Source organism: Oryctolagus cuniculus, chromosome 10 (assembly GCF_051225735.1).
Source record: "Oryctolagus cuniculus isolate XC-2025 breed Fujian yellow rabbit chromosome 10, ASM5122573v1, whole genome shotgun sequence".
Taxonomy (NCBI): domain Eukaryota; kingdom Metazoa; phylum Chordata; class Mammalia; order Lagomorpha; family Leporidae; genus Oryctolagus; species Oryctolagus cuniculus.
The window spans coordinates 111,687,687-111,701,161 of record NC_142876.1 but is presented as its reverse complement, the minus strand read 5'-3'; the positions used below and the strand labels follow the sequence as shown (position 1 = coordinate 111,701,161).

At 57.1% G+C, this 13,475-nt stretch overlaps 1 protein-coding gene across 3 annotated transcripts in view; it reads right to left on the bottom strand.

Moving 5' to 3' along the window:
* The window catches only part of PODXL2 (podocalyxin like 2), a 41,124-nt gene extending 33,684 nt beyond the window's left edge, over nt 1-7,440 (bottom strand). For 2 of the 3 annotated variants that reach the window (XM_051852598.3, XM_070051011.2), the window contains exon 1: nt 7,282-7,440. In XM_051852598.3, the coding sequence (XP_051708558.3) occupies nt 7,282-7,366 (85 nt within the window). In that variant the 5' untranslated portion in view covers nt 7,367-7,440. Of the gene's footprint in view, nt 1-6,976; nt 7,124-7,281 lie in introns of those variants that run through there. The other variant, XM_070051010.2, reaches the window with a different exon arrangement.
* Between the last annotated feature and the right edge of the window lie 6,035 nt (nt 7,441-13,475).

The following is a 13,475-nucleotide window of genomic DNA, read 5'->3' as shown; positions in this document are numbered from 1 at the left end:
CAGCTGACCCCAGCCTAATGGCTATCGCAGGGAATCATGAACTAAATAATTTAAGCCATACTCGTCAGACTCTAGCCAGCCCCAGCTCAGCAGGCTGAACAACACTGCAGGTCCACGGGCCGCGCTTCGAGTAACAAAGCTCAGGGAGCCCCTCGTGAATACAGAACTGCCTCTGTCACTCCTGTCACCAAGACAAAGGGCCAGCAGCAGAGAAGGAGCCTCCGACACGGACACCTTCCGCCCCCTTCCACTCTCCAGGGTCCCCCACTCCTCACGCACCCTCTCCAGGGTCCCCCACTCCTCACTCACACTCTCCAGGGTCACCCACTCCTCACTCACCCTCTCCAGGGTCACCCACTCCTCACTCACACTCTCTAGGGTCACCCACTCCTCACCCACACTCTCCAGGGTCACCCACTCCTCACCCACACTCTCCAGGGTCCCCCACTCCTCATTCACACTCTCCAGGGTCACCCACTCCTCACTCACCCTCTCCAGGGTCACCCACTCCTCACTCACACTCTCCAGGGTCACCCACTCCTCACGCACCCTCTCCAGGGTCACCCACTCCTCACTCACCCTCTCCAGGGTCACCCACTCCTCACCCTCTCCAGGGTCCCCCACTCCTCACGCACCCTCTCCAGGGTCACCCACTCCTCACGCACACTCTCCAGGGCCACCCACTCCTCACTCACACTCTCCAGGGTCACCCACTCCTCACTCACCCTCTCCAGGGTCACCCACTCCTCACCCACACTCTCCAGGGTCACCCACTCCTCACTCACCCTCTCCAGGGTCCCCCACTCCTCACCCACACTCTCCAGGGTCCCCCACTCCTCACCCACACTCTCCAGGGTCCCCCACTCCTCACGCACACTCTCCAGGGTCACCCACTCCTCACTCACCCTCTCCAGGGTCACCCACTCCTCACGCACCCTCTCCAGGGTCCCCCACTCCTCACGCACACTCTCCAGGGTCACCCACTCCTCACCCACACTCTCCAGGGTCACCCACTCCTCACTCACACTCTCCAGGGTCCCCCACTCCTCACTCACCCTCTCCAGGGTCACCCACTCCTCACTCACCCTCTCCAGGGTCCCCCACTCCTCACTCACCCTCTCCAGGGTCACTCACTCCTCACTCACACTCTCCAGGGTCACCCACTCCTCACGCACACTCTCCAGTCACCCACTCCTCACGCACCCTCTCCAGGGTCCCCCACTCCTCACTCACCCTCTCCAGGGTCCCCCACTCCTCACGCACACTCTCCAGGGCCACCCACTCCTCACGCACCCTCTCCAGGGTCACCCACTCCTCACCCACACTCTCCAGTAATTTCCAGAACATGACGCCCTCTTGGCCTCTGGGTCTTTGTACCTGCTAGCCCTTCGGCCTGAGCACCCATTTCTCCCCAACTCTCCCCCTGTCGAACCATCTGCCGGCTTAGTCCCCTACACCACAGCGCCGGCCCCTCCAACACCTTCTTAATTCTGGTAAAATACACACAGCACAGGGCCGGCGCTGTGGTGTAGCGGGTAAAGCAGCTGCCTGCAGTGCAGGCATCCCATATGGGTGCTGGTTCGCGTCCTGGCTGCTCCACTTCCCATCCAGCTCTCTGCTATGCACTGGGAAGGCAGTAGAAGATGGCCCAAGTGCTTGGGTCCCTGCACCCACGTGGGAGACCTGGATGAAGCTCCTGGCTTCGGATCAGCACAGCTCCGGCCACTGCGGCCATCTGGGGAGTGAACCATTGGATGGAAGACTCTCTCTCTCTGCCTCTCCTTTCTCTGTTTAACTCTTTCAAGTAAATAAATATTTTTTTAAAAAGTACACACAGCACAAGATTTACCACCTGAACTGCTTTCAGATGTTATGGGCGGCGGCTTTACCTGTATGGTTAAATGTTATTCAGTGTGGGGCTGATAAAGCCGGCACCTGCAACATCAGCTTCCCACACAAGCACCAGTTCAAGTCCTGGCTGCTCCATTTCTGATCCAGCTCCCTGCTAATGCACCTGGGAAAGCAGTGGAACATGGCCCAAGTGCTTGGGCCCTGCACCCATGTGGAAGACCCAGCGGAAGTTCCTGGCTCCTAGCTTCAGTCTGGCCTGGCCCCGGCTGTTACGGCCATTTGGGGAGTGAACCAGCAGATGGAAAATCTCTCTCCTTTCTGCAACTCTGACTTTCAAATACATAATCTTAAAAAATAAAAAAATTGGCCGGCACCGCAGCTCACTAGGCTAATCCTCTGCCTGCGGCGCCGGCACACCAGGTTCTAGTCCCGGTTGGGGCGCTGGATTCTGTCCCAGTCACTCCTCTTCCAGTCCAGCTCTCTGCTGTGGCCCAGGAGTCCAGTGGAGGATGGCCCAAGTGCTTGGGCCCTGCACCCACATGGGAGACCAGGAGGCAGCACCTGGCTCCTGGCTTCAGATCAGCGCGGTGCGCTGGCTGCAGGGCGCCGGCTGCAGCGGCCATTGGAGGGTGAACCAACGGTAAAGGAAGACCTTTCTCTCTGTCTCTCTCTCTCTCACTGTCCACTCTGCCTGTCAAAAAATAAAAAAAAAAAATATTTACTTAAAAGGCAGAGTCAGGGAGTGACTGAAAGAGGGAAAGCCATCTTTTGTCCACTGGTTCATTTCCCAAATGGCCTCAACAGCTGGGGCTGGGCCACACTGAAGCCAGGAGCCAGAACTCCACTGCGTGTCCCACCTGGGTGCAGGGGCCCAAGACCTTGGTCCATTTTCCACTACTAGCCCAGGCCATTAGCAGAGCGCTGGACTGGAAGCAGAGCAGCCAGGACTTCAACCGGTGTTCTGAAGAGGGAGGCAGGTCACAGGCTGTGGCTTAACCTACTGCGCCACACTGACCCCGGTCTCAGTTTCTGAGACACCTTTGCTGCCCACCACCAGCCTGGACGAGGTGCACTTCCTCCCTCTCATAGAGCCTTCTGGACAGATTCTTGTCGCCACACTTCCTCACCTGACTGACTGAGACCCCGTACAACCTCCTTTATAAACAAGGAGCACTGAGACCGGCGCTGTGGCACAATAGGTTAAACCACTGCCTGCAGTACCTGGCATCCCACGTGGACGCCAGTTCAAGTCCCGGCTGCTCCACTTCCAATCCAGCTCCCTCCTAATCTATCTGGGAGAGCAACAGAAGATGGCCCGAGTCCTTGGGCCCCTGCACCTGTGTAGGAGACCTGGAGGAAGCAGCCCCTGGCTTCAGCCTCGGCCTATGCAGCTATTTGGAGAGTGAACCAGCAAATCAAAGATCTCTCTCTGCCTCTTCCCCTCTGTTAACTCTGCCTTCCAAATAAATCCATCTTATAAATAAACAAATAAATGAGGAGTGCTTAGTCAATGTGCCCCTTAATTCCACGGCCTCCTGGTCTCTGACACACAATAGGGGCTCAGTAAATCCTTGAATAAACAAGAAAGGATCCGGCTCAATCCCCTGTTTCACACATGAAATACGTGAGCTGTCGTGGGATTCAGGTCAAACAGCAAGTGAATGGAAGAGCTGTCATTAGCTGTCCCCTCTCAACAGAAAGGTCTAGAAGCTCCATGGAGAAGGGACAAGGAGCTGCCGCTTGCTGAGCTGGGAGCCCTCCCTCCACAGTGTACAGAAAGGATGACCAGACCCCAGACTGCCCAAATATGTCACAGGGATTCGGGGCCAAAGAAAAAACCACCGCCATATGAGTGCTGGTCCCAGCCCCAGCTGCTCCACTTCCGATCCGGGTCCCTGCTATGTCCCTAGGAAAGCAATAGAAGATGGCCCAGGTGGCTGGGTCCCTGCCACCTGTGGGGAGACCAGAAAGGAGTTCTGGGCTCCTGGCTTTATACTGGCATAGCCCTGACCACTGTAGCCAGCTGAGGAGCAAACCAGCGGATGGAACATCTTCCTGTACCTCTCTCTGTAACTCTGCCTTTCGAATCATGCGTGCCTACACACACACACATTTAAAGCAGACTGCGAGGGAAAGACCCTGTCACTAAAGACCAAGGCAATGAAGGTTCCCTGAGTTTTCACCACCATGAACCTCCTTGTTTTATCCCACAGAGGCCCTGTATCTGGAAGTATGTCATCCCCACCCTGTACTTACTTCACAGTTATTTCCTGATTTTTAGGAAGTGGATCAGAGTCACAAGACACTGCCCCTGAGACAGGGAGCTCTGGCTTCAGGCTGGCTGTGCTGTCTTGGCAGAGGTAACATTTGTGTTGGGCTGCTGGTTACACAGAAACCCTGACCACTGCTCAGCTCCCACTCTGCACCAAGAGGTGCGCCAGGTGCTCCCTGGAGCCAGCCCTCGGGGAGGGGCCGCCTCTACGCTTCAGAGCCCTGCCCTGCAGAACCAGCATCCCCTGGGATGGGGAACGCGTCTGGCATGGAACCAGAACAGGAGAAATTAATCTGGAAATCTCATTCATGCATTCCAGGAAGACAAAGCGCCAACTGATCAGAGATGCTTCTAATTATCACCCAACAGCTCCTGTCCGGGTCCCAGGGCACTCGAGCAGCTGCGCCGAGAGGGCCCTGAGCTGGGGCTCTCCCTCCCGGGCCAAGGGCAAGGTCATCTCCCTGGCGAAGCCTGCAGCTCCCCCTCTGCTCCCAAGAGGCAGACGTGCAGGGCCTCTGTGAGACCTCGGCGACAAGCCCCTGCCTCCTGGGCCTCGTCCTGGCACCCCAGAACTCTCGGGCCTCGGGAAAGCCGCCTGTGCCCTCGCGAGATGAGTCCGAGTAGGGAGCCCGCTGACTGCCCACCTGTGGGGTAAGACAGGTGTTGGACGGCCACACGGCCTGGGCAGGGGACGGCGGTGCCAACATTCACTGCTCTGTCCCTTGCCCTGTCCACGGCTCGGGCGAGGTCCCCCGTTCTCTGAACCTCTCCCTGCCGGTCACCTGGGGCAGCCACAGGCCCCCTCCAACATCGCTCTTTTTCCTCTCTGTCTTCCTTTTTTAACAAAGATTTTGAAAATCGTGCTGAGGAAAAAAAAGAGGAATCTAGTGTTTCCTGGTTTTCATTCCTTTCCTGGTACGCAGGTCCACTGCCTTGACCTTGTTTTTCCTTGTGGTGACTGTTGTTGACCTGTAGCACTTGCTAATTTCCTTTATTTTTTAGTTATTTGAAAGGCAGAGTTAGAGCAGGAGAACAGAGATCCTCCATCCACTGGTCCACTCCCCAAATGGCCACAACGGTCAGGGCGGGGCCAGGCAGGAGCCAGGAGCCTCCCCCGGGTCTCCCATGCCGGTGCAGGGTCCAAGCACTTGGGCCATCCTCCACTGCTCTCCTGGGCCACAGCAGAGAGCTGGATCAGAAGTGGAGCAGGCGGGACTCGAACCGGCACCCATATGGGATGCTGGCGCTGCAGGCGGCAGCTTCACCCGCTGTGCCACAACGCAGGCCCCGGCGCCTGCTATTTTCAACAGCCTTGGCAGACAATTGTTTTGGTAATTAGGAGACCTTATTTTCAAAACTGTCCTCCATAAGACGGCACCGGAGTAGCAGCAGAGGCCTGACCAGTCCGGGTCCAGTCACTGTTTCGCTTCCTAATTAATCTGCCGTACTTGAGAGCCCACGTGACTTCAAACTGCAGCTTTCCACTCGCTGTGTGATGGATTTCCTTTTTTTTTTTTTCCTCCCCCTTCTGGCACCTATAATTTTCTGTCACTTCATCACTCCTAACAGAGACGGTGGTGGCGCGGGCGAGGAGAGAGAGAGGCGCACGCACGCACACACACAGTGAACAAATAAAACCTGACCCAAATCCACCCAGCGACGCACGCTGACGGCCCTGGGGCGGAAGCCGTGTTTACCTCTGGCTCCAGGTCAGCCCCTGCGGTTTGCTCCTGGCGCCAACCTCCCCCTCCCACGTCCACCACCAGCCCAGGGCCACCTCTCTCTCCATCAGCCTCAGCAGACACAGCGCCACACGCGTGTGTCCGTGGGCGTCTGAGAGCTCGCGGGGAAGGGTCCACGCCAAGCTGGCCAAGGGCGCCAGACACTCGCCCGCGCCCTCCACGCTGCGGGAGAAGACGGCCACAGGGGGCGGGGGCCGGGGTTGCACGGAAGCTGGGACAGTAGCCCGCAGCCAGTCGCGCAGGGGCATAGCGCCACATCTCCGCTGGCCAGCTCTGGTGTGGCCGTCACACAAAGGATCGGCGGACCCATCAGCCGCACTTGGTCCAGAGAGGAGTTAAGGTACTCGGGATTCAGGCAGGTGTGTGTGAGCGACGGACACTTTCCTCTGGACACGGCCTTAGGGCCTCTGTCCATCCTCGGTGGCCTCACGGATCCCAGCGAAAGGCCCCTGTCCCCTCCCGGCCTGTCACCGTGAGCCCATCTGGCGGCCCCACCAAGCAGACAGCCCCTCCCCTCCCACACACCTGCGCACAAGCCCGGGAAGCAGCCACGGAGCCACGCACACTGCTCCCAACAGACGCACCCGTGACTCAGGAACGAAGCCAGGCCAGGCTACCTGCCAGCCACGCACACACACGCACACGCGGGGGCCAGCAGCGCTCTCCACGGCACACGCCACGCTGGGGCGTGCGACCACAACTCAGTCCCCTCTGCTGTGCCAGCCGCGCCAAGTCCTCACGTAACCCCCCTCTCGGGCTGTCACACCCCCTGCACACGCACGCACGCCCCTCGGGAGCGCTTTCTCCCACACCGCGCGAGCCGCTGCGCACCTGCACACATCCCGCGCGCGCGGACACACACACGCATGTGTGACAGCTGCTTGGGAGCGTCCGGCCGCGTCGCCGTCGCAAGCAGAGCCCTCCCCGTGGCTGGGACACTCCCTTTTTTGTGTGTGTGTCCGCTCCTAACAGAGTGGCCCCGGGCGCGCACCCATCAACACCTCTACGCCGCACAGCCGTGTGCGGGGCCCGCACGAATGCGGTCCCTGCCTCCCTGAGCCCCTGTCACGCAGGCTGCTCCTCCCCGCCGAGCGCGCGCGACCCTGCGCACCTGCCGCGTCCCGGGCGGAGCCCCCGCGATGGCGGCGCGCGTTCGCACCCCTGGCCCGCTCCCGCGTGTCTGGTGTGTCGGGACCGGGCGGCGGCCGGGCCTCACGCGCGCCCCGGCCCCAGGTGTCGCCTCACTCGGGGGGCACTCGCCACCATCCCCACGCCGCCGGCCAGCAGGCGGGCGGGTCGGCGGCCCGCGCGCTCTCGCGCCGCGCCACACGAGCCCGCCCCTTTGTTGGCGGCCCGGGGAGCTGTCCAGCACGGCGCCCGCCGCTCGCTCGGCCGCCCGGTGCCGCGCGCACTCACCCCCGGCCAGCAGCAGCAGCAGCAGAAGCGGCGGTGGCGGCGGCGACAGCCGCAGCAGCCGGGAAGCCCGCAGCAGCCGGCCCATGGTGCAGCCGTCGCCGCCCGCAGCCGCAGCGGCGCGGCGCCCGGGCCCGCGTCAGGGGCCGCGCGGCGGCGGCGGCGGCGCGCGCCCGCCCCATTGGCTCGCGCGGCCGTCACTCACACCAGCTCCCGCCCGGCCTCGTGCCGCGGGCGCGCCCCCGCGCAGGCGAGGCGGGCGCGCGGCCGGCCGCCCCTCCGCCGCAGCCCCAGCCCCCGGCCGGCCAATCAGCGCCGCGGACACCCCGAGGAGGGCGGGTCCCGAGCTGCCCGAGCGCCTTGGCCTCGCACCTCTGGCGGCACCTGCGCCCTGGGGTCCTGGCAGAGGTCAGCGCGCGGGTCAGCTGGCCGCCCGCCGGAGAGGGGGAGCACGTCGGAGTGACCCCCGAGAGGCAGCGTGGTCAGCTGCGTCGGGGGAGCCCGGGGAGGCGAGGACCACCAGGTCCACCTCGGCTTGGGTGCGCTCTGTGGACGAGGGTTTGGCCACGCAGCTGACTCAAGACTTCCCACCGCCGTTCCCAGAGGCCACGCGCTGTCCAAGCTCGGCAGGTGCAGGCACTTCCCACCCCACCGCCCACCTGTATCAGCGCGCAGGTGGTGCTGTCGCTGAACCGTTAGCAAGTGCAGGTGCAGCGAGACGGCGGGCAGGGGTACCTGCAGACACCGGTGCAGCCGCCCTTGGGAGGGGAGTGGGGCAGGAGGTTCTGTTCTCACAGAGCACATTCCAGACAGAGGGCAAACACCTGTTGGCCATTCCCCGGCTAGAGAGGCGCCCAGACCCTTTGAGAATGACTGCAACTTAAACAGAGGTTTTGTGGGCGCTTTCCTTATAGGCGGTGTATTAGGAAAACAATGGATTTTTCTATGGCGTCTGCTTTGCCCAACAATAGCTTCTCCCCCGTGCTGGGTGCAGCACTGAGTGTGATCTCACACGGTTCTTCCAGGAAAAACACAGTATTAGGAGTCTGGGTGGATTTCATGATAAGACAAGGGCAGAAGACGGGCAAACGGCTTCAGCCAAACACCTCAATGAGTTTTTGGTTGTGCCCTTGTATGAGTATTCCATGAAGAACTTAAGCCCAAGGAAGAAGGGGCTAATCTAAGAACGTAACAGAAAGCAGTCATGTCAGGTTAGACCTTAGTAAAGGCCTTGTTTCGTTCACAGAACCACCCCATGTCTCAGTTTATGGCCAACTTAAACTTCATGGCCTTTTTTTTTTTTTTTTTAAGATTTATTTATTTATTTGAGGCAAAGACAGATTTTTCATCTGCTGGTTCATTCCCCAAGTGGCCGCAACTACCGGAGCTGGGCCACGCAAAGCCAGGAGCTTCTTTCGCATCTCCCACGTGGGTGCAGAGGCCCAAGCACTTAGCCATCTTCCACTGCTTCCCCAGGCCATTAGCATGGAGCTGGATTGGAAGAGGAGCAGCCAGGACTCCAATCAGCACCCATATGGGATGCCAGTGCTGCAAGCAAAGGCTTAGCCTACTACGCCACAGCGCCGGCTGCCATAGCCCGTTTTATTGGTTGGGTATTAGAGGTACTGGGTAGTAAGGGGTCTTGAATGTGATGATACATTTGCCCTCCAACCTGTAAGAACTTCCTTTCTTATCAGCCATCATAGTGCGACTGGGTCATTGTTTTAGATGACGCCGATGGCCACCTGGGAGGAAGGCCTGTGATAGAAGAGCTAAGGGCCAGTGAAGAGACTTGCAGGAGTCCTGGTGGCCAGGGGTGAGGTCTGACCTGGGGCTGGCGTAGCAGGGTTAGAGCAGAGCACACTCTCCCGAGGTACAAGTCAGAGCGCACAGAGAATGACAGCGCTGACCCGTGCTGCCTCTGCTGGTCTCCATCCAAGCAGCAGCTCCGGGCCAAGGTACTCCCCTCCCCAGTCAAGGGGAGACCGGGGTCATTGCTAGACTGTAAAGCAGTTTTGGACTTTAAAGTGTCCCTGTGCCCCACAGGCCAGGTTCCTCCTATTGAGCTCATCGTCACATCATTGAACTTTTGAGAACTTTCCAAGGGGACGGGCGCTGTGGTGTAGCAGGTTAGGCCGCTGCCTGTGGTGCCAGCATCCCACGGGGCACCAGGTTGAATCCTGGCTGCCCCACTTTTGATCCAGCTCTCTGCTAATGCACCTGAGAAAGCAGCCGGTGACCCAAATGCTTGGGCCCTGGAGAGACCTGGATGAAGCTCCTGGTTTCAGTCTGGCCCGGCCCTGACTGTTGCGCCCATTTGGGGATGAACCACTGGATGGAGGATTTCCCATCTCGTCCTCCCTCTCCATACCTCTTTCCAATAAATAAGTCTTTAGACCCACACACACAAACAAGAGCAAAAACTGGGGGAGGTAAGATCTGCCTTCCATCCTGTTCAGTTCCTAGGGATGACAGGAAGACACACACACGTGCAAACACACATGGAAAACAGCACTGGGAAACCCGAGGGCACAGTGGCGGATCCAAGAGGCCTAGGAACCTCTTGAAAGATGCAAAGTAAATGAGCATTAATTGACAAAGCAAACCGCACTCCAAAGTTCGTGTGCCTCTAAATGACTCCCGGGTTGCGGAGGCCGTCACGATTGAAATGGGAGCCGCTCAGAAATCAACAACGTGAGAACTCCGTCCATCAAACTCCAAGGGATGTGGCCAAGTCAACCGGCATTTTATAGCCACAAATACGCTCACTTTTAAAAAAGACATTAAAAATAAATGCACTAAGCATTCAATTTAGGGAGCTTGAAAAACACAAACACACACAATAGCCAATCAATAAATTTCTACGGTTGTGGAAGTAAAAACAAAAACCAAGTAGAACTGATTGCTGAGAGCGTATTATTGGATAAGATGAATAAAGCAGCAATAAGAAAAAAGGAAAAGGCGTTAAGTAAATGTCAAGGAATGAAAGAGGGAACAAAGGTACAAATAAGATTGAAAAACTACAAGCCATCACCTATCAAAAAATTTAAAATCTAAAATTTTGAAATTTAGACAGCTTTTTCATAGTATGCATTTTCTATGAACTTTTTAAAGACATCTCATGATCTTCAAATTTTATTACAAAAAAAAACTTCAATTTTAATTACATTTTCCTGAGCTTTTTAAAAAATTATCCTCATAAATCTAATTTTTAAAAGATTTATTTATTTACTTTAAAGGCAGAATAACAGAGGGAGAGACAGAGAGAGAGACATCTTCCATCCGCTGGTTCACTCCCCAAATGGCTGCAACAGCAAAAGCTGAGCCAAACCACAGTTAAGAGCCAGGAGTTTCATCCAGGGCTCCCATGTGGGTACAGGGCCCAAGGACTTTCCCAGGCACCTTAGCAGGGAGCTGGATGGGAAGTGGAGCAGCCAGGACTCGAATCGGCACCCATACTGGATGCCAGCGCAGCAGATGGCGGTTTAACCAGCTACCCCACACTGCCAGTCCTATTAATATCTAATTTTGAAAGCACAAAACACCCTGAAAACACACTGTTGAAAGACATGAAAGACGTACTAAATGAGACATCCCACTTCCCAATCAGAGGACCTAACAGTGAGAGCAATCCCGACAGTGAACAGTCAGTGCCCCCCCCGCCCCCCCCCCCCGCCCCGAAACTGCTGCTGGCTTCTTTGCACAAGTTGACAAGCTGACCCTAAATTCATACAAAAATCCAATGCATCTAAAATAGTCAGAACTTGAAAAACAAATTGGTACTGGCACACGGTAGACATATCCTTGAAAAAGAACTCAGAGCCCATTAATAAATTCTCATCGTCACCAGTCAATTGTCAATAAGCAGTGCCAGATCAGTTCAATGCAGAAGCAATGGTTTCTTCAGGAAATGGTGCTGAGCCGACTGTATACACACACAAGAGAATGAGGGTTGGGTGCTTCTACCTCCTACCTCATACAAAACTTACCTCCAAATGGATCTGAGACCTAGGAGCTAAAACCATGAAAACGAAACTATTAGAAGAAAATACACGGGGCCAGCACTGTGCTGTAGTGGGTCAAGTTGCCGCCTGCAGTGCCGGCATCCCATATGGGCACTGGTTTGAGTTCCAGCTGCTTCACTTCCGGTCCAGCTCTCTGCTATGGCCTGGGAAAGCAGAAGATGGCCCAAGTCCTGGGGCCCCTGCAGCCACGTGGGAGACCCTGAAGAAGCTCCTGGCTTTGGCCTGGCCCAGCCCCAACCATTGCAGTCATTTGGAGAGTGAACCAGAGATGGAAATCTGTCTCTCTGTAACTCTTCCTTTCAAATAAATACATCTTCATCCCACACTGGAGTGCCTGGCTCGAGTCCCGGCTACTCTGCTTCTGACTGCAGCTTCCCGCTACTGCGCTGTGGAAGTGGAGTGGCAGCTGATACGTCACCTAGTTGGGTGCCTGCCACTCACAGGAGACGGCACTGGAGTTCCAGACTCCTGGCCTGGCCTTGCCTGGGCCTTGCCGTTGCAGGCATTTGAGAAGCGAACCACAGAACAGGGATCTGTTTGTCTCTCTCTGTTGATCTACCTTTCAAATAAATAAAGTTTTTAAAAAGTACTTGGGTCCCTGATACCCACCCACGTGGGAGACCCAGACTAAGTTCCAGTCTCCCAGCTTCAGCCTGGCCCAGTCCTGGCTGTTGTGGGGGAGTGAACCAGTGCATGGGAGATCTTTCTTGGCCTTTCAAATAAAAATGAAAATAATTTCATGAAAATTAATGAAAAGTTAATGCATATGGTATCGTATTTTTTGACTTTTTTAAGTTTTTTTTTTTTTTTTTTTTGACAGGCAGAGTGGACAGTGAGAGAGACAGAGAGAAAGGTCTTCCTTTTGCCGTTGGTTCACCCTCCAATGCCGGCGCGCTGCAGCTGGCGCACCGCGCTGATCCGATGGCAGGAGCCAGGTACTTATCCTGGTCTCCCATGGGGTGCAGGGCCCAAGCACTTGGGCCATCCTCCACTGCACTCCCTGGCCACAGCAGAGAGCTGGCCTGGAAGAGGGGCAACCGGGACAGAATCCGGCGCCCCGACCGGGACAAGAACCCAGGGTGCCGGCGCTGCAAGGCGGAGGATTAGCCTAGTGAGCCGCGGCACCAGCATATTTTTTGAATTTAAAAAAAATTAATCTGATAAACTATGGCAAGAACAAGAAACTGAATTGCCTACTCCTAAGATGAACAGCAATGGAAAAACTTCCCCTGCTGCATATACAGTCAGCTGTCCCCCCGGGCTCCCCTCAGCACCAGACTGCTCAGCTTTCTCCAGTTTCCTTCCTTCCGTTTATCCCACTCACACTCCAACCCGACCTCCACCAGGAAGCACAGAAAACGCTTGTCGAGGTCCCCTGCACGCGACCACAAACGCCGAGTTTCAGAGACACACATACATCGGGATGCATTAGAGATGTCTGCGCAGGATACTGGTGACTCAGCACAGCCGCATCTCACGTCACCGTCGACAGGTGTCATTCTACCTGCTCTCAGATACTCGGGCCAGCTGGCCTCGACCCTGTGAAACGGTTGCTTCTGGCTTCTGTCAACACCCTCCTCCCTGCTGCCTACCGCGCTGAGGCCTGCTACGGCCTAGTTTACCGCCCCAGCTCTGCGCCTCAGCCACTCGCTCTAGTGGCCGGCCCCTTCTCCATCCTCCCAGAAACCACACCTTTAAAAGGGTCCTTCCCTCAGCAACCCACTCCCCACCACCTCTGCCAACGGAGCTTCCCACTTCTGCTTGCTTCCTCTCGCCGCACAGCACGACTTGCAGACTCTCCCTGGCCTGTGCCGACTCCCCGTGCCCTGCATGAGCTGCAGGCCGGGCGAGGAAAGGAAACCACGTGCGGCCTGTTGGCCGCCTAGGGGTGGTGCTTAGCAGGCTCTTAGGCAATTACTCGTGTTGGGAAATGATGAGGGACCCAGACACTCACTTTCCCTAAGGATCTGCAGGGCTTTCCTCCAACAGATGCACCTTGGAAAGTTCCCCAGGGCGCAACTGGACAAGGCAGGAGGAGCAAGGAGACACTTCAGCCCCACCCCGGACCAGGCCCTCCAGCAGCTCAGCCCTTGAGCGCCTCTGGTGTGGAAGCCAGCGACACTGCGGAAAAGGACAATGCCGCCGCACTCCCCCGGTCCCGCCACACACACG